Source organism: Leuciscus leuciscus (assembly GCF_965113295.1).
Source record: "Leuciscus leuciscus genome assembly, chromosome: 11".
In the NCBI taxonomy this organism is placed as follows: Eukaryota; Metazoa; Chordata; class Actinopteri; order Cypriniformes; family Leuciscidae; genus Leuciscus; species Leuciscus leuciscus.
Window position 1 is genome coordinate 2,236,683 of NC_138735.1, and position 19,865 is coordinate 2,256,547.

At 40.3% G+C, this 19,865-nt stretch overlaps 1 protein-coding gene across 2 annotated transcripts in view; it reads right to left on the reverse strand.

Annotated features, from left to right (window-relative positions):
- Nucleotides 1-1,223: 1,223 nt before the first annotated feature.
- cdk13 (cyclin dependent kinase 13) overlaps nt 1,224-19,865 on the reverse strand; it is a 30,280-nt gene continuing 11,638 nt past the window's right edge. For both annotated transcript variants that reach the window (XM_082183801.1, XM_082183800.1), the window contains exons 6-15: nt 18,769-18,939; nt 14,485-14,674; nt 12,805-12,861; nt 12,614-12,715; nt 11,826-11,903; nt 11,220-11,336; nt 10,065-10,196; nt 7,566-7,765; nt 3,931-4,413; nt 1,224-2,503 (exon numbers count right to left, since the gene is read on the reverse strand). In XM_082183801.1, the coding sequence (XP_082039927.1) occupies nt 2,076-2,503; nt 3,931-4,413; nt 7,566-7,765; nt 10,065-10,196; nt 11,220-11,336; nt 11,826-11,903; nt 12,614-12,715; nt 12,805-12,861; nt 14,485-14,674; nt 18,769-18,939 (1,958 nt within the window). In that variant the 3' untranslated portion in view covers nt 1,224-2,075. The remainder of the gene's footprint in view (nt 2,504-3,930; nt 4,414-7,565; nt 7,766-10,064; nt 10,197-11,219; nt 11,337-11,825; nt 11,904-12,613; nt 12,716-12,804; nt 12,862-14,484; nt 14,675-18,768; nt 18,940-19,865) is intronic.

A 19,865-nucleotide genomic window follows, 5' to 3' on the forward strand; every position in this document is an offset into this window, starting at 1 on the left:
GGGCCGCTATAGGTAAGCCGTCCGCCATATTGGAGCGGTCTGTGAACATTCGACAGCGAGTTGATTGAGCATCAGCACCTGTAAAAGGTTATCCCATTTCTTTGGGAATTTAAATATTCTCTTGGCGGTTTCAAACCCAGAAGCTGCGTAATGATCTGGCATCATTAATTCTTCTGTGAGTGACGACACGCTGCCCGTTGCAAGATGGCGGGCGCGCCTACGTGTCAGGAGCGGTCGAATGAGGCATCTACGTATAAAATTCTATGAGACTGACTGGTTCATTATGTCCTGCGTTGAGAAAAGTAACAGGTAACACGTGATGATAATAATACTGGTACGTTCTGCTTCAGTCACGGGCTAGAAATACATTTCTAACCGGATAATGAAAGTGATAAACTTCAATAGCAAATCGAATGAAACCAATGCAGTGAAGAATGAAAATAAGAATGATTTAGACATATCGGAGCTGATCTGTCAATATTTAAACGCTAGGCGTGGAACTTTGTTTTTGCCGCCCCCTGTTGGCTAAAAGAGGCATTAAAAGACCACATTATAATCGTTCTATGAACAGTTAACAATAAACAGGAAGTATTTAAATGAATATTTTGACCAGTAAAACTTGATAAAAATATAGCAAGCTCATTACCTATACTTAGACAATCAAATCCATTTCATGTATAAGATTTAATGTCTCAAATGTGTTCATATTAATTTTACCAACAAGCATTGGAAAACTAAATTTACAGTATCCTTCCATTAACTATAAATAAACGTATAGCCAAATCATATTCAATAGAAAATCGAATAAAACAATTATTTAGATAAATCGGAACTGACCTGTCAATATTTAAACGCTAGTCGTGGAACTTTGTTTTTGCCGCCCCCTGTTGGCTAAAAGAGGTATTACAATATAATATATACACAATTTATAATGTAGTCACATTATAATCGTTCTATAAACAATAAACAGGAAGTAATCACAGTGAGCTCATCTATATGTATGCAATCAAAACCATTTCATATATAATCAATTGTCAATTGTGTTCAAATTCATTTCACCAACTAAATTTACAGTATCCTTCCATTAACTATTTCCACATTCATGTTTTGTGTGGATAAGTCAGGTTAACGTCATTGCTGATGTTTCCGATGCATGTACACGTCTTTAAGGCAAGTGCATGATGTGCAAAAAGTACACAAACAATTAAAAATACCAGAACATATTACATCGTTGGCATTTCTTTAATAAACATTTGCCAAAGGGGGGAAAAAACATCTTCATACAAAAAACAAAAAGAAAAAAAAAAAGACATCGTTGCTAATCTCCTTGAAAATCATTTAAATGTCTCTTTAACTTTCAATTTTACAATGGCTATAGACAAGAGCTGGTGGGGAACCGGTGAAAAACACAGCTTTGATCCGTTCACTCGTTCAGTAGATACACCAGTTCAATCGAGGCCAATCACACACACAAGTGCTACCAGTCATTCTGGAGTCTTTCTAAGGCCCTCCAGTGATTTTAACCTTGCGACAGAGCTCATAATCGTTGAATCGTCAGGAAGGAAAACAAAAAACTGACTTAAGAAGGGAAAGAAAAGAAATTGAATTACATTACTGGTCATTTACATGTGCAGATAACAGCACATTACGCCACTCGTTCCCACCTACTTTTATTCAGTAGTGCAAAACGTTGTAATACTAGTCTGTCCTCACGTAATTAAAGGAGACGCTAAGGTACAGGTCATAAAAACACTTACCCCGGGGCGGTAAATGCACACTCAAAAATAAGAAAAAAGAGAAAAAAAAAAGGTACGTTTTTTAATTTAAAAGACAGCAGTAGAGAATAGATTACAAAAAAATCAATTGGAGGGGGAAACAAAAACAGCTCTATGAAACGGTACGAGTGGGAAATGCAAAAAAATTCCCATCCCATCCCAAACAGTTCGTCCCTCCAGTTGTGGAACCCCCGAATTATTCAGAAAAGTCACGTTCTGAGAGCATTTAGTGCTGGTTTTTGAGGGCTGTCTTTTAGAGTCTTAGACGCGCATTCATCGCTAAGTTTATTAATCCCGGTTTTAAAAAGGGAGTCCTCTTCCCCGGAGCGACGCGTTCACGTGAGGAACGAACCCGAGCGGAAGCGCCCCGGACTGGGACGGGGAAGTCCAGGCTTGGCCCGGTGGAGCCGGGGGCCCGGGGCCGACCACGTGGTGATTGTACTCGAAGCGATGGTCCTTGTCTCCGCTGAACACCCCGGTGTCGGGGCCGAGGGGAGGGCGGGGGGGCATCATGTGACCGAGGTAGCTGGCGTGAGGGAACGGAGGCGGGGGCCGGCTGAAGTCCGTGGGGCGGGGGGCGTCGGGGGGGCCCGGCTGGGGCTCGGGTGCCTGCCGGTAGTCCAGGTCAGCGCAGGGAGGCGGTTCTGGAGGTTCTGGCGGGCGCTGGTCCGGCGGGAGGATGGAGAGCGGCTCCTGAGGTCGGGAGGATGAGACGCCCCCTTCAGACACTGCAGGGGAACAACAGGCATTAGGGCAAGTCAGCTTCATTTATACAGCACTTTTTACAGTACAGGAGTGTGTCTCAGAGCAGCTTTATAGAGATAACAGGACAATAATGCAACAGAGTTTGTTTGCAGAAGAAGATAGCGTCTCAGTCCGGCTCGAGTCAGTCAGGGGTCGTAGTTCAGACACCGTAACATGAAACTCCAGGACTTTCGAGCACAACGTTTTTGCTTTTCAAGGACTTCAATCAGAGATCTCACTTACCAAACAATATCTTTATTATCAAAAAATTCCAGAAGGGTTAGTGTTACCATTTAAAGGTGCAGTGTGTAATATTTAAGAGGATCTGTTGACAGAAGTGCAATATCATAAACATAACTATGTTGTCAGTGGTGTATAAACCCTTACATAATGAACCGTTATGTTTTTATTAGCTTAGAATGAGGCATTTACGCGGGTCCGCTTACATCGACATGTTTCTACGGTGGCCCTGAACGGACAAGCGTAACTTCTGTTGGGTGCAATTTGCAAACTCACCACTAGATGCCGCTAAAATTTACTCACTGCACCTTTAATATTTCAATTCATAAAGTCACCCTGTAACTCAGTGTTTCCCAACCCTGTTCCTGGAGGCACACCAACACTACACATTTTCCAACTCTTCCTAATCAATCACACCTGAATCAACTCATCAGCTCGTTAGTAGAGACTCCAAGACCAGATATATATGAGTCAAATAAGGGAGACATCCAAAATGTGCACTGTTGGTGTGCCTCCAGGAGCAGGGTTGGGAAACACTGCTGTAACTAGTGTTGTCAAAAGTACCGACTTCGATACTGAAATGTAAAAAATGTGACGCTTTGAGCGGAATCATAAACACCTCTGATTGGCCGTTGTGTTCACGAGCTCATCGGATGTGTCTGTGATTGGCTACAATGATCAGCGCTTCAAAAACATGTTGTAAATATACATCAATGACGCTCTTCAGCGAGCGCTTACACACACACACGAGCGTTTGAAAGCAGGCGTCTATCAGTGGATCGCTCCTGCTTGTGCTTACAAACGATCCCATGCGCTGATCATTGTAGCCAATCACAGACATATCCGATGAGCTCGTGAACACAACGGCCAATCAGAGGTGTTTATGATTCCGCTCAAAGCGTCACATATAAAAAATATCTTGAATGTAACTCGAAACCCTTGCCTCATTTAGTATAGACGGTTCTATGAATATGCAAATTAGCCCCGCCTCCATTCACTCACTCACAGCTCAGAGATCCACTGGTTGGTTTTCAATATAAAACCTGGTGAAATGATCTCAGTACTATTTGAACACTTCTTCAAGCACATATTACCATATGGAATATTACTCAAAAGGAGGAGTGTGTGATATCGGACGCAGGTTGTAGTATGTGTGTGATGATGAGGTTACCTGGAGATACGGGGCTGGGCTCAGGTGGAGGCTTGACCTCAGGTACGCCTGCTGTGTTTGACAGGACTCCCTCTGCGTTCTCGAAGCCCATGATGTCCCCCGGCGCCCCCTGCTGGACCTTCAGCAGCTGCGCGAGGAGCATGGTGACCGCCGTCTGCGTGGCGGAGGCCGACGCCTCTCCGTCCGGCTTCACCGGCGCCGGCGGAGACGGGGGTTTGGGCATCGGGGGGGTGCGGGCCCCTGATGGAGGCGGCGGGGGGGGTTTGGAGACCGTGGGGGGCGGCGGGGGTTCTGGGGGTCTTTCAGACTCCGGCGGTCCAGCGGGTAAAGCCTTCGTCAGCTGCTGCAGCGTCTCCGGGTTCATCTTCGATCCCATGGTCTGGGCGAACTGGGCCGATCCCACCGGGCCGCTTTTGGACTGGAAGAGGTTCAGGAGCACAGCCAGCTGTTCTTGGGTCAGTTGGGAGTTGGGAGCTTTGGGGTCTAGGAGAAAAAGAGCAGGGATGCTTGAATAACTTGTAAATTATGGGCTCCAAGTAAAGTACTAAATTAGACCCCTATAGTGTTGTCAAAAAGTACTGATTTCGGTACCAAGTCGGTATTGAAATTAAAAAAATGTGACGATACCAGAAGTCGGTACTTTTGACAACTCTAGACTCCTATTTTCTTACTCATTGCTTGGGCTGGGATGTCATTGGAAACAAGAAAAAATACCCGGATGACACACTTAACTGAAAACATTAAGTGTTGAATGTTGGACTCTTCATGCACTAAACAATCACACAGGGCTCGAGACTAACGGCGTCCTATCGTCCTGGGGACGATAGAAAATGTGTTTAGGACGAACAGAAATATTCTCCAGGACGCCTACAGGACGAAAGACATTTTTGTATGTGTGTTCATTTATTACTAGCCTATTAGGGTAACTTACTTAGAAAATGCCAAAATTAACCGACCAAGCGCTGACTACAACGGAGCGCGTCTTCTCATACTGTTACTATAGTTACTATCACTGGCCGGCTACTCACCCGGAGACTTGTTTCGCGGCACATCTATCACATGGGTTATTTTCACAGACGAAAACGAGACGATAACTAAATAAAAACTAGTTTTGAATGACAAAAACTATGACGAAAATCTATTGACATTTTCGTCAGCGAATAAAAACTAGACAAAAATGTTAGATAGTGACGATTTGGGAAGCGATCCAGTCAGAACTGATGTCCTGCGTTTGTGGTAGATGCGCACATTTGTACTGTGACGTGCTGATCTACCCAGCGGCACACGAGTTGACATGCGCTGCGTGTCTCATAAAACGTTAAAAAAAGTAAGCGTCTGGGAGAATGAGTAGAGCAGACATATAGATCTGAATAAGAGTGACGACGCAAAAAAAGAGCTCTATTCGGTACGGTTTTCTGTGCGCACACACCCGACCCGAAGCGTGCAGCCATGCACAGAGACACCTATACAGCGGGCGAGTACTGAATTGAGCTCTCTTTCGTGTCTGAGTGGACAAATACACACAACATTATGTCTAAATGTTCGTTTTGGAGAGTTCACTATAACTATGTTGGTTATGTCTTAAACAGTTTTGAGTGTATCGGATCGGATGTGCATCAGCGCATGTCATTGGACATGATCCGATGTCTTAAAGTGACAGTGATAAACCTAATGCGGTCTGTGTCCTTAATATTGATCAAGCAATACAAGAAAAAGAGAAAAGCATTCACTGCTCGTTAATAGCTTTAATAAGGATTAATTATATTTAATTCATACAAATAAATATGTCTGCTGCTTGAAAGAATAAAGAATGATGATATTTTTAAGATATGTTGTCACCAGTATTTATTTGTTATTTTTTAATCCAACCAACTCAAAAACGTTTTAAGCTGTATGTATTTTTCTCTTCATTTTCGTATATGTAAAAAAAAAAAAAAAAAAAAAAGATTTGTTCTGCATGAATACAATAAAAAGCATTTAACTTATGTTATTTTTTTATTAAATCTGTTTTTTTTCCTGTTTACAGATAACTACTTTGAATGGAGCTAAATAAATATAATAATATATATCATAAACATTTTAATGGTGTTTTTATTATGTGACTAACAACAACTAACAACTATAGATGATAATAACAAAGTACAGAAATAACATATTTATTTTGGGACGGTTGACATTCACTTTAGGACGGTTCAAATCGTTTTTCAGGACGGTTCCAGGACGGAGGTGAAAAAAGTTAGTCTGGAGCCCTGCAATCACAGCTTTAAAGACACCATGAAATCAAAACTGACTTTTTAAAATAGAATATTTCAGTGTTTATTCTAAATGATTTATCGGTGCACATCATCATTATAGTGTTAAACTCCTGTTCCTGGTAATCTTGAATCAGAATAAGTTCCTCTTGCAGCATCTCTTCTCTTCTCTTCTCTGATGATGAGGGTGGGGCTTTAACCTGTCACTCACATGAGATCAGCCAATAGCAAACCACAACCATCCAATCAATTCCTCATGGACACAATAAAGCCCCGCCCACATTTGAAATAACCTTTCATATGCTAGACAGCTGTGTACACAGTGTATGGTATGTAATTTGGGACACTACTAAAGCCGGTGCACACTGTGCAAATCCTAAAAGAATCCTCTGATCATAGGCTAAAATCTGAAGTCTTTTGGCGCTTTTCCACTACACAGTACCAGCTCGACTCGGCTCGACTCGACTCGGCTCTGTTTGGTTTTCCACTGTGTAAAAGTTGTACCTGTACCTGCTTCCAGGTACTTTTTTTCGTACCACCTCCGGCGAGGTTCTAAGCGAGCTGAGGCGATACTAAAATGTGACGTGAAAACATGGCAGACTGCTGATTGGTCAGAGAGCATCGTCACTATTCACTGCGTCATCATTGCACGCGCCAGACGGAGTATCCTGAATAAAAAACAGCAAAAACAAAAACATCCAAAAACAGCATACACTCGATTTCCTCCATTGTCCTGTGTGTGTGGGTAGCGGGTGTGTCTCGCACGTCTCGCGTAAAAGATTAAGTCACGGCAGTTTCCTGCGGCGTCGCTATGACGACCAGGTACTATTGTGGAGGTACTATCTGCAATGGAAAACGGAGCGAAAAGCGAGCAGAGCCGAGTCGAGTTGAGCTGGTACTGGTAATGGAAAAGCGCCATTTGATGGTTAGTTTGACATGTTCACCGACAGCCGATTAATGACCGTTGCGATAAAATTTTCCGTCTGACGAATTTCTGGCGGTGTCAGAAGATTTGACTCTCAGTCCTGCAGTGATTCTCCTACGACCACCGTCACATCGGCTTCGTTTTTCAAGACAAGCCGTGACCAAAATTAACATTAGAGACTTCTTTGTAGCCGCCATTTCAACCCCGTGTGTAACGCAGATCACTGTTACTGAACGTGTCAATGATTGATGATGTAAAACTCAGTTTTAACACGTCTTGACTGTCGTACAGTCTAACATTTATGACAACTGAGATCTTACAGTGTGACATGGCTTACAGCGATGATCATGTTCGTACAGTCTGACGAGCAACAATGGTAAAGGACGATGCTAAATGGCCCAGTGTGCACCGGGTTAATCTGAGGCCCGGTGTGTTGAGCGTGTGAGCTGAGGTCTCACCCAGCAGGGCTGCAGTGTTGGCGGCGTTCGGGCCCTTGAGTCCTCCAGCGGCAGGGAAGCCCTGAGGAGTGTTACTGCGGCTGTCGTCCAGCCCGAGCTCCTTACGGGGAGCTTTAGGAGCCGTCAGATCCTCTGGCATCTGCTTCTGCCGCCGCCGCTTCTTACTCCACAGCTCATGACAATCCTGCCAGAGAGGGAGACTAGAGAGAGAACAAGCAGAGATCAGATCAGAAGCAGAGAAGAAGCAGATAAGTGTTGTGTGGAAAATGAAGCAGAGGCTAAATCAAATTTACACATATTTTCCAAACCATTATTCAAAATTATGAGTGAAATAAAGACACAATTGAGTTCATTTTACAAAGAAATGTCAAGGACATATTTAACAAGAGAATTATATAGTGTAGGTTTATTTTATTTATTAAAGAGGTGTTTAAAAATGTTATTAAATAGCTAAAGCATAGAATGCTCTTAGCACACTTATCAATGTGCGCCTATTATGCCGTTTTAAACGTTCCTAATTTTGCTTTTCTCATGGTGTCTGAAACGGTTCGATCAAAGACCCCGCCTCTCTGAGAGCCTCCTCTGCTCTGATTGGTCAGACGGCTCAGTCTATTGTGATTGGTCTACTCTGACTGGTCAGACGGCTCAGTCTGTTGTGATTGGTCTACTCTGACTGGTCAGACGGCTCAGTCTGTTGTGATTGGTCTACTCTGACTGGTCAGACGGCTCAGTCTGTTTGTGATTGGTCGACCGCTTACAGCACGTGTCAGAAACCAAACGCTCATTATCATATCTGAGTCTCAGCTCTTGATCACAGTGATACGAACAGTAACGATGGCGTGGGTTTTACCGTATCAATCTCATCAAAGTGGATTTGCTTTGTCAGCAGAAAACAGCGTCTTCTCGACACGAACAACACGAACCAAACTCTTCCAGTCTCAGATAAAATACAGTGACTGAGGGCGGGGCTAAGAGACGCAGCTCAGCCAATCAAGACCAGAGGCTGGCATTATGCAAATTAGATATAAACCTACGCAGGTTCAATCAGGAAGTGAGACTGAATTACTGACGACTCGTTTCAGTTCAGAATCACTTTCTTTTGGGAGACAAACGCAGGATCTGAAATCACATATTGAGTAGGTACGACTGCTAAGAAAGTATGTTCTATAAAGTATGAATGAAATCCAGACGTACTACATCCACCATGTTGTTACGGTCACGTGACCTACCAGCGTCACTTGTGTCATTCACATAATCCTCTCCCGTGGCCTCATGGGATAGTAAAGTGTCCATCGTATGCACACTTCAGAATCTCGTCAGAAGGTCATCAGGGCACTTTTCTCCTAATGTTTTTTGAATACTATGTATTCGGAGATGCTATTCTTTTGCCGTACTGTTTTCGCATGCTATATAGTAGGGAAATATTCGATTTCGGACGCACTCGAACTATTTATCAGCACTTTATATCTTTGTAGACCTTTTACATTCACAAACAGCCGCATTACACACTGGATGAAAGGAAATATGTGACCCTGGACAACAAAACCAGTCACATGGGTCAAGTTTTTAAAATTGAGATTTATACATCATCTGAAATATCTGAAAGAATATTTGTAAATCTGGAATCTGAGGGTGCAAAACAATCTAACATTGAGAAAATCTCCTTTAAAGTTGTGCATTTATGTTCGTGATTGTGCAGCATTCACTCACTAAAATACATGTTTTATATACACTACCGTTCAAAAGTTTTGGGTCAGTAAGATTTTTTTATGTTTTTAAAAGAAGTATCTTCTGCTCACCAAGGCTGCATTTATTTGATAAAAAACAAATAAAAAAAACTGTAATATTGTGAAATATGACAATTTAAAATGACTTTTCTATTTTAATACATTTTAAACTGTAATTTATTCCTGTGATCAAAGCTGAATGTTCAGCATCATCACTCCAGTCTTCAGTGTCACATGATCCTTCAGAAATCATTCTAATATGATGATTTGATGCTCAAGAAACATTTATGATTATTATCAATGTTGAAAACAGTGTACAATTTTTTTTTCAAAATTCTTTGATGAATAGAAAGTTCAAAAGAACAGCATTTATTTAAAATAGAATATTTTCTAACATTATAAATGTCTTTACTGTAACTTTTGATCAGTTTAACTCATCCTTGATGTATAAAAGTATTGATTTATTTTATTTATTTCCCCCCATAATAAAATAAAAATTCTTACTGACCCCAAACTTTTGAACTGTCGTGTATATACGGTAGGACATTTACAAAATATCTTCATGGAACATGATCTTTACTTAATATCCTAATGATTTTTGGCATAAAAGAAAAATCGATAATTTTGACCCATACATTGTATTGTCGGCTATTGCCACAGATATACCAGTGCGACTCGTGACTGGTGACGTGATCCAGGGTCACATTTCCGACAAAGCACAATAGAGCACTTTAAAGCATAGCTGCTAAAAATAAAACAAAAGCCCTCATACTCAGGCGGAGGCATCTTGGCTGGATCCACATCTTTGAGGAAGTCGCTGTTGAGAGCTTGTTCTGCAGTGCAGCGTTTGCTCGGGTCCAACGCTAACATGTGGTCAAACAGATCCAGGGCCATCAGAGGAATACTGAAACATTCAAACATATCACTGAGGTTTACTGCTTTTCTCTCTACATGTCTAACGCTGCCTTCAAATTATGTCGCAATAATCATTTTCTTGAATTATGCACACATAAAAGCCCCCATTAATGGTGTTATTGCTACTGGGAATTTCTGCATTGCAAATAGGAAGTTCATCAATTACAAGAAAAGCTGTAAAGCTTGCCACAAAATACTCATTCAGCTGGTTTACGAGGCGACAGGCTCGTGTGACAGTAACTTCTCCTTTGATTCTCAGTATGAGAGTAATAAAGCAGATAACGCATCGATCACACTAATACTCATTTTATAGCATTAGCACTAAAAGGCGTCCTGTCTTTATTAGCAAACGGAAAAAGAAATCACACGAGTTCTTGAAAACTTGAAGACATCATAAGAGTCAAATAAAGCAAACGCATATCCATATACAGTCAAACAAAAATGTATTCAGACACATTTCTCTCATTATCTCAGTTTATTCGCTATAGTTCAGAAAATGGTAATAAAACATGACAAGTTATGAACTCGATATTTGACTGGTTTTGTCCGTCCTTCTGTTAGACTGTCTCACACATGAATTATGTTGAATATCTGTCAGCTGTTAAATTTAACTACACAATTAGATAATACCAGTTTAGCTCAACCAATCACCAAGCAATGCTTCATTGTGTTCAGTCTGTGTGTAAAAAGAGCATTAGCAATTAAAGACAAAACACTTCAGCAAAACATGATCAGCTCAAAGTGTCCAAATCATTTTTGGTCCCAAATTTGTATAAATGTCACTGGTAGTCGCTGTATGAAGAATTATTGGGTATAATATGTCACAGTTTACTTTATTTTGCTCTCCTCACTTACATTAATGAACTATAGTGTCCTGATCACACTAGTGAAACATATTAAAACTTATATCTGGTGTCTGAATCATGTTTGGTTTGACTGTACATGCTATAACCCTTCACCCACTGTAGTCCTGAGCTAACAGACTGAACTGGTTTCATTTCTGATTACTCACAAGGCGAACTCTTCCCTTAGCCTTCGCCGGTACTGTTTCTTTGGTTTCATGGTGTTGAAGTAGGGCAGCTTGATCACGTCTGGCCACACGGCAGGGCAAGGGCTTCCACAGATACGACTGGATTGGACACAGGTATAAATGTCAGTGAATCTCAACCCGTTTAGACTGGGTCAGTGAATCTCCAACAAAACTAGTTTTGTCAAAAGTACCGACTTCGATACCAAGTCGATACTGAAATTTTTAAAATGTGGAGCTTTGAGCGGAATCATAAACACCTCTGATTGGCCGTTGTGTTCACGAGTTCATCTGATATGTCTGTGATTGGCTACAATGATCAGCGCTTCAAAATCATGTTGTAAATATACATCAATGACGCTCTTCAGCGAGCGCTTACACACACACACACGCGAGCGTTTGAAACGCTCCTGCTTTCAAACACTTCCGTGTGCTGATCATTGTGGCCAATCACAGACATATCCAATGAGCTTGTGAACACAACGGCCAATCAGAGGTGTTTATGATTCCGCTCAAAACGTTTTTAATTTTTAATTTCAGTACCGACTTGTACCAAACACAGACGTTTTTTTACATGTTGACTGTTGTTACCTTATGAGCTCTAGCTGTGCTAGCTCCTGATTGGCCTGAAAGATGGGCTTCTTTGTGAAAAGCTCTCCCAGAATGCACCTGTGTGAGATGAAAGGTTTAAGGTGAAAATGTGTTGTGCTTATAAGATTAACAGTAGGGCTGCATGATATTGGAGGGAAAAAAACATCTAAATTGGGAAATTTACTTTTTTCTGTTCTACAGTTTATTAGTTAGCTATAAAAAAAAAAAAACACTAGAGAGGAGCTTATTGACTTAATTATATATGAACGTTTGAATATATTGGTCATTATATATGAACGTTTGAAAATATTGGTCATTATATTTCATCATTATGAAAACTACCTTATGTGCAACTGAGATATAAACAGACATTTCAGTTTATGTTTGAGTGTAATTATTATATCTTAAAATAAATGGCAGTTGAATATAATAGTTTGGGCTCTGTTATTAATTGTAACCTCTAATATTATAGTAATGTGGCTATTTATGTTAATATATCATAATTACACTAAGATAGATAGATAGATAGATAGATAGATAGATAGATAGATAGATAGATAGACAGATAGACAGATAGACAGATAGACAGATAGACAGATAGACAGATAGATAGATAGATAGATAGATAGATAGATAGACAGATAGACAGATAGATAGATAGATAGATAGATAGACAGATAGATAGATAGATAGACAGATAGATAGATAGATAGATAGATAGATAGATAGATAGATAGAAATAATGCAGCTTAAATTGCTAGCATGGCATGTCTGAAGTGCTGGCTCACCCGCAGCTCCACACGTCGATGGCGGGCGTATAGCGCTCTTCTCCCAGCAGCAGCTCGGGGGGGCGGTACCACAGAGTGATCACCTTATTGGTGTAGGGTCGACTGGAGAACGACAAAACCAGTCAGAGTCAGCTCTACTCAGTTTACACAGCTCAGAACTGCATGCTGAGTCAGGTCCGGACCATACGTACCTCTCCTCAGAGTTATACAGGCGAGCCAATCCGAAATCTGCCAGCTTGATCTGACCCCTGCAGGACGGCACACATTCACACTAATCAGATGATATGATATGAAGTTACAGTGAAAGTTGGTTCACAATGATTTGTCTGAGGGTGAGAATTCATATCTGAGGGTGTTGATACCATATTCGAGCCGATAACGATAACATTAAAACTGATCATATATCGGCCGATACTGATATATTGTGTATCCCTAAATAAAACTATATATAAAGTGGCTCATTTACTCTTCTGTGTTAAATGTTTTTTGTATGTTGACTTTGTTTCGCTTTAAAAGGTCAAAGTTTGTTTGGAAAACTCAGGTTTAAGCTGAAATTGTTGCGAAATGCTCTCAGACCATGACGGCATCAATCAGACGTTATATTAGATATAATATGAAGATACAATGAAAATTTGGTTTGATTTTCACAGATTCACGTTTTTGAAGTTTACATTGAGATGATTACGTTTTCAAAAATGTTCAAAACTTGCACCTTGGAATCTATTTCAAAGTTTGCGTTCTCGAGCTGCCAAACACTGTTATCATGCAAATGATCGTCCAGAACGCATTAAGTTGTCTGTTTTCAGTTAAACGATGTAGTGTTAGCGAGCACTTAGTTAATACCTAATGATCTTTGCAACGGAAGTGAATCAATCAAAACTAACTTTAGCTGGACAATAACTTTATTCTAGAGCTGCTGTAAAGCCAAACAATCTCTGTTACTGTAATATCCTATTATCACTGTAAAGATGCTTTGAAACAATCTATATTGTTGAAAGCTCTGTATAAATGCAGGTGACTTGACAATAGCTGCGTTTACATGGACACTTATAGTCGGATTGACGGCTCAATCGGACTAAAAACCTTCATGTAAAAGCCTTAATCGATCCGACTGAGCTCGATCCAAATGAAATTTCGATCGGATTGAAAGGGGGGTTTATTCCTTTTGTAATCCGATGGAGAGAACATGTAAACACTTGATCGGATTGAAAACCGAAACTGAAAGGATTGCGCATGTGCAGTGACCAGGGTTCCCACACCTTGGTTAACTTCAAATTCAAGGTCCCTTCAAGGACTTTCCAGGTCCAATACCCTCAAATTCAAGGATGTGTAGGATCTTAACGTGGTGACACATTTCAAGTGAGAGCAAGGTTACATCATGTTACCTTGTAAGATACATTGTTACAGTTTTGCGCACGTGAACGTCGTGGCAACGTACAACACAAACCCACGCGTACCCAAACTGGGCATTTTTACTGCATGATCAATATAAGCAGCGGCACAACGGTTAACATGCCCACTGTCTCCAAATCATGACCAGAGACGGATTAATATTACGTCTGCTGCTTAAAACAAATAAAGAACCAATAGAGGAGAATAGTTATGTGTGAACAGCGGGAAACTCTGTGTATTTGTGCAGTGTGCGCATGTCAAAAAATCTATTCCGCTTTGAAACTTGTGACATAAACGCGCACATCAACCCAATCACTTTATTTATCGTTCATGTAAACCGTGTTCGGATTCATCAATCGTATTGATTTTATTCCGATTGAACCAAAAGGAGTCCATGTAAACGTAGCTAATGATTTGGACTAATTTCCTCATTCGCATCTGAGGGTGTCTGAAACGATGTGAATCTCTTCTGCACTGACTTGTTATTGAGCAGGATGTTGGAGCACTTGATGTCCCTGTGCAGGAAGTTCTTCTTGTGGCAGTAATCCAGTCCTTCCAGAAGCTGCCTCATGAAAGACTTGATGTGGCTCTCGTTGAAGTGCACGAGGCCCGACTCCAGGAGACCCATCAGGTCGTGGTCCATGTACTCAAACACCAGGTAAAACGCCCCTGTGAGACAAACACACATTCATCACACACAGGGTTTGAAAATAACACCCAATATATATAATATTATATGGACAAACCTCTTTGAAAGAGAACATTGTTGTTTGTTAATGAGAAATAGTTTCCATTTGTCACCCTCAAGTGTGTAATTATTCATCAAATCCCACAAACACTCCACACCCTCTGAATTCAAATAAATAAATAAATAAATAAAATAAATATATGTTGTTGTTTTTTTGGAATAAGAAAATCTATGAAATCAAAATTTTATAATATATATTATATATGTGTTTACTTCCCTTTTTTTCTTTTTGGCTAGTAGATGATCTGAATGGCCGGTAACTTAATTTAGTAGTAGGCATATATCAAAATTACCAAAATATCGCACATGTATATATCACGATATGCATATCGCAACGGCTTGCAATAACTGTGATCATGAACAAAAGACAAAGAGAAAAATCACTCACTCACTCTCGGCTGAATAACTTTTGTAGTTTTAATAAGAATCAGGATATATTTAATTCATAGAGTAAAAACTAAGCAGTGTTTTATTTTTACATTTGATTATTCAGTTTGTGTTGTTAAATAACCCTAATATAGGATAACCTGAACCCCTGGGTCCGGTTTCACAAAGCTATTCTAGACCGGTCTATAGTGTTAGACAAGTCTAAAATTTGCTCATAGACTAGGCTAATGCAAGTTAGACTGTTTCACAAAAATAAAGACTGACTTAATTTTTAGACCAAAAACATTAGACCTCTTACCCCCAGGCTAACTAACCCCCAGACACCTTACCCCCAGGCTAACTAACCCCCAGGCTAACTAACCCTCAGACACCTTACCCCCAGGCTAACTTACCCCCAGACACCTTACCCCCAGGCTAACTTACCCCCAGGCTAACTAACCCCCAGACACCTTACCCCCAGGCTAACTAACCCCCAGACACCTTACCCCCAGGCTAACTAACCCCCAGACACCTTACCCCCAGGCTAACTAACCCCCAGACACCTTACCCCCAGGCTAACTTACCCCCAGACACCTTACCCCAGGCTAACTTACCCCCCAGACACCTTACCCCCAGGCTAACTTACCCCCAGACCCCTTACCCCCAGGCTAACTAACCCCCAGACCCCTTACCCCCAGGCTAACTAACCCCCAGACACCTTACCCCCAGGCTAACTTACCCCCAGACACCTTACCCCCAGGCTAACTTACCCCCAGACACCTTACCCCCAGGCTAACTTACCCCCAGACACCTTACCCCAGGCTAACTTACCCCCCAGACACCTTACCCCCAGGCTAACTTACCCCCAGACCCCTTACCCCCAGGCTAACTTACCCCCAGACCCCTTACCCCCAGGCTAACTTACCCAGGGTGTCTACAGATATAAACAAGTTAAATTTAAGACTTTTTAAGACCTTTTTAATGCCACTTTGAATTAAATTTAAGACCAAACCTGTGATGGAAATACACATTATATTACATGCGTATATGTAATATTTAACCTAAGTAATTGAAATAATTTAATATTCACTCAGGGCCTGAATTTCATTTTGGAAAATGGGGGGGAAATCCCCCCTTAGGTGATTCTTATGGGGGGGAATTTTTAATTTGAGGGGGGAGTTTAGACTTTTTTTTTTTTATTACATGTATCTCGCCTAATGTATGCTCACTCATTGCATTTTTACAATGGGGTAATTTTGGTCTTAAGAATTTACACAACACAAGGAAGCTTGATTTCAATCTTTGAATTAAATTGAAAAAGTAGCACAAATAAATACAATAGAATAAAGATACCAATAAATAGAAATAAAGAGAGAAGTGTTTGCTTAGGTCTAACACTAGTATTCAGAAATACTACAGAGACTGAATAAAGTAATCAAATGTAAAATAACACTGGGTAGTATTTTAGTCCTGACTAAATTAAATACATAGGCTATTAATCCTGATTCCTTAAAATGAAAGCTATGGTTTGTTGTTTTGACAACCAAATGAATGACAGACACATATGTCTGCTGTCCCTTTAAGAGCTAGTGCACGGGTCCTGTGTTCATGTTCGGACATGTGCGATTTATGCTTATTTAAGACATAACCGACTGTCTTTAGAGGATACTCACCAAGACCTAAATTAACATCATTTTCGCATGTTTTTGACTGTTAAAGCGATCAAATCCACGAAAAATAACTTTTGTTACCCGCGAGCTGTTTGTGAGGCGGCTTTACTCTATGTATGTGTGAAAAAAACCATCTCTCAGACAGCGCGCAAGTACAGAATAGTTTCAAATCGCGTGAATGTTTAAACTGGTAAAACTTTAAAAGACATGCAAATGGTAAACTTTAGTTACTCATGATGCAATGCTGGCCCGATTATGCAAGTGACAATTCCATCTATCCCGACTCCCGAAACCCGAGAGTGTATTATCGCCGCCTGGAGCTCTTAACGAGCTGATAGAAGACCGAAATTCGAGCCCTGCACTACTTGTTTATTGAACTAAAATCAATGTAACATTTGCAATCGTGAGAATATTCAGCAAAATAGCTCCCGTCATGTTATGTTACTTAAAGGTGCTCTAAGTGATGTCACGCGTTTATTTAGGCCAAAATATTTTTTGTCACATACAGCAAACATCTCCTCACCATCCGCTAGCTGCCTGTCCCCTGAACACACTGTAAAAAAAACTCGGTCTCTGCAGACACCACAGGCTCCACAAACAGCAAGAAAAACAAACTGGGCTCACCCGCACCACGAAAACATAACTAACTGTTCCAGCCAATAACTGACAAGAATGATTTGGGGGTGGGGTTTGGGGGGTTAGTGCGCGGATGAGGAGGAGGGAGGGTCTAACTAGCCTCCGTTTTGTTTGACAATAGTTCGAACATCAACAAGAAGTGACGTCACCCAACATCACTTAGAGCACCTTTAACTATATCACATGTTATAAATAAAAAAACTCAACATTTTGAATTTTTACCTCAGTATGTTTCTTCTGGGAGTTTTTTTTATGTTTGCCGTTATGCTCATTTGTCATAAAATCTATCACAGAGACAAGCAGCGCGAGCCTCAACAGCGTTACCAGAAAAAGCCTACATTATCATTATCAATAGCTGTTTATGTAATAAAATCTGAATCATTCTCGCGATTCGATGCTTCACTGGTTATTTGACGGATATTAGGTCCGTCAGACTGGAGAAATTTTAGCGGTAACGTGACCAGAAATATTTAAGACCTATCGAATCTGAATTTAAGACATTTTAAGACTTTTTAAGGCCTTTTATTAGGAAAACTTTATTTAAGACATTTTAAGACTTTTTAAGGACCCGCGGCCACCCTGTTACCCCCAGGCTAACTTAGGTCTAAGACTCTGTTACCTTGGCAACCAGCAGTAACAATCAGTTACATTACAAACAGACAAAAGAAAAGGGAAAATGGCTCATAATTTAAACATTTCTTCTTGTTACAACATTCTCCGCTAAATTTCCCAAGTAAAATGTCCTTGTAACTGTTATACTCCTCCAACAAACACATATCTTCCGCTGGGGTAAACTGCACTGAGCGGTTGAATGCGCTTACTCGATCCGACATGTTTTTTGTTTTGAAAAGTGTCTTATTTTACCCACAATGCATTGCAGTCCTACTTAAGATATTTAGAGAAGTGCTTTGTGCAACGGTCTGATTTAGATGTCTATCTACTATATCTAAGCCATAGTCAAAGCCTATCTTTGTGAAACCGGCCCCTGAACCCCGAGGTTTACACTGAGGTTACTTCTGATGCGACAGTAAAACACTGATGTTCACTGTCAGAAGTTTAGGGATGTTTTCTTGTCACAAAAAGAATGTGAAACACGTATGTAGGTTATATAATTTTAAATATATTTTAAGATAATTTAAGTTTACTTTACACACTTTAAGCATTATCGTATCGCATTTCGAATATCGCATTATTTAATGAGTTATCGCATTTTTCTTCAATATCGCACAGCTCTATTTAGTCGCCAAATTGGCTGTGAGTGAAAAGGTTAGTTTCAAACCCTGATTACGGCAACAGTAGGAGAACCTCTGAGAGCCAGCGATGGGTTATTTCCAGCGCCATACCTTTGTCGTTCTTGAAGTCTAAGGCGTCTTCTTTGTCGGTGACGATCTCCTTCATGTTGATGATGCTCTTGTGGTTGAGCTGCCGTAGGATCTTGATCTCCCGGATGGCCGTGATGGGGAAACCCTCCTTCTCGTTGTCCAGGCGCACCTTCTTCAGGGCCACCAACTCCGCTGAAGAACACCAGAGGGATGGATTAGCCACATGACGTGATTAATGGACTCTGACTGCGTTAGCATACACATCTTTTAAGGTCACAGTGAACTTGAGCACAGAGAGCGAAGACTACAGCTCTGTTTTCATGGCATGTTTTGACTAGGGCTGCACAATATTGGAAAACACTGACATTGCGATATTTTCTGCAATATATATTGTGATGTAGGAGTTTTCACCAGATGACTTAAATAGCTATAATAGTACATAATGAATTATTCAAGAGTTATGGGTTTATTTTTTTTTGAATTAATCCTGAGAAATTATTTTTACTTGCCGTTTTATTAAATGGCAAACTCCTTTGCTGAATGATTATTTGAGTATGTTTTACAGTAAAATACAAAACAAAAACTACAATTTTCTTTTTTATAAGTTTTATAAGGCTTTTAAGACATGCACAAATAAAATGAATACCATATGCAATGTCTATGGTAACATAACCCATAAAACTGTAAAAAACACTATACAGTTCAACAAAAACTGTTTTATAAAATGATAAACCTCATATTTCAGCCTTAAACCATTTATATGAAAAGGGATGAGTCAAAATTATATATATATATATTTTTTTATTATTATAGATCAAAGCATCACTGCGCTAATAAACAACTTTATTAGGCATCATACAGAGGTAAGATGCTATTGAAACTTAAGCCATTTCATGATTTTGGTTTTTCAGTCCCCAAATTGAAGACCTCTTAAAATTATAATTAAGACTTTTTATAACATTTAAGACTTTGTATGGCTTTAAATTTGATAAAACTGAATCTAAGATTTAAGGACCCATGGGGTGTTAATTATTTGTGAAATTTACAAGCAATTTCTAAGTGAACATTTTTCAAAGTAAATGTATTTTCACGATTTTTGACCATTCCAATATGTACAA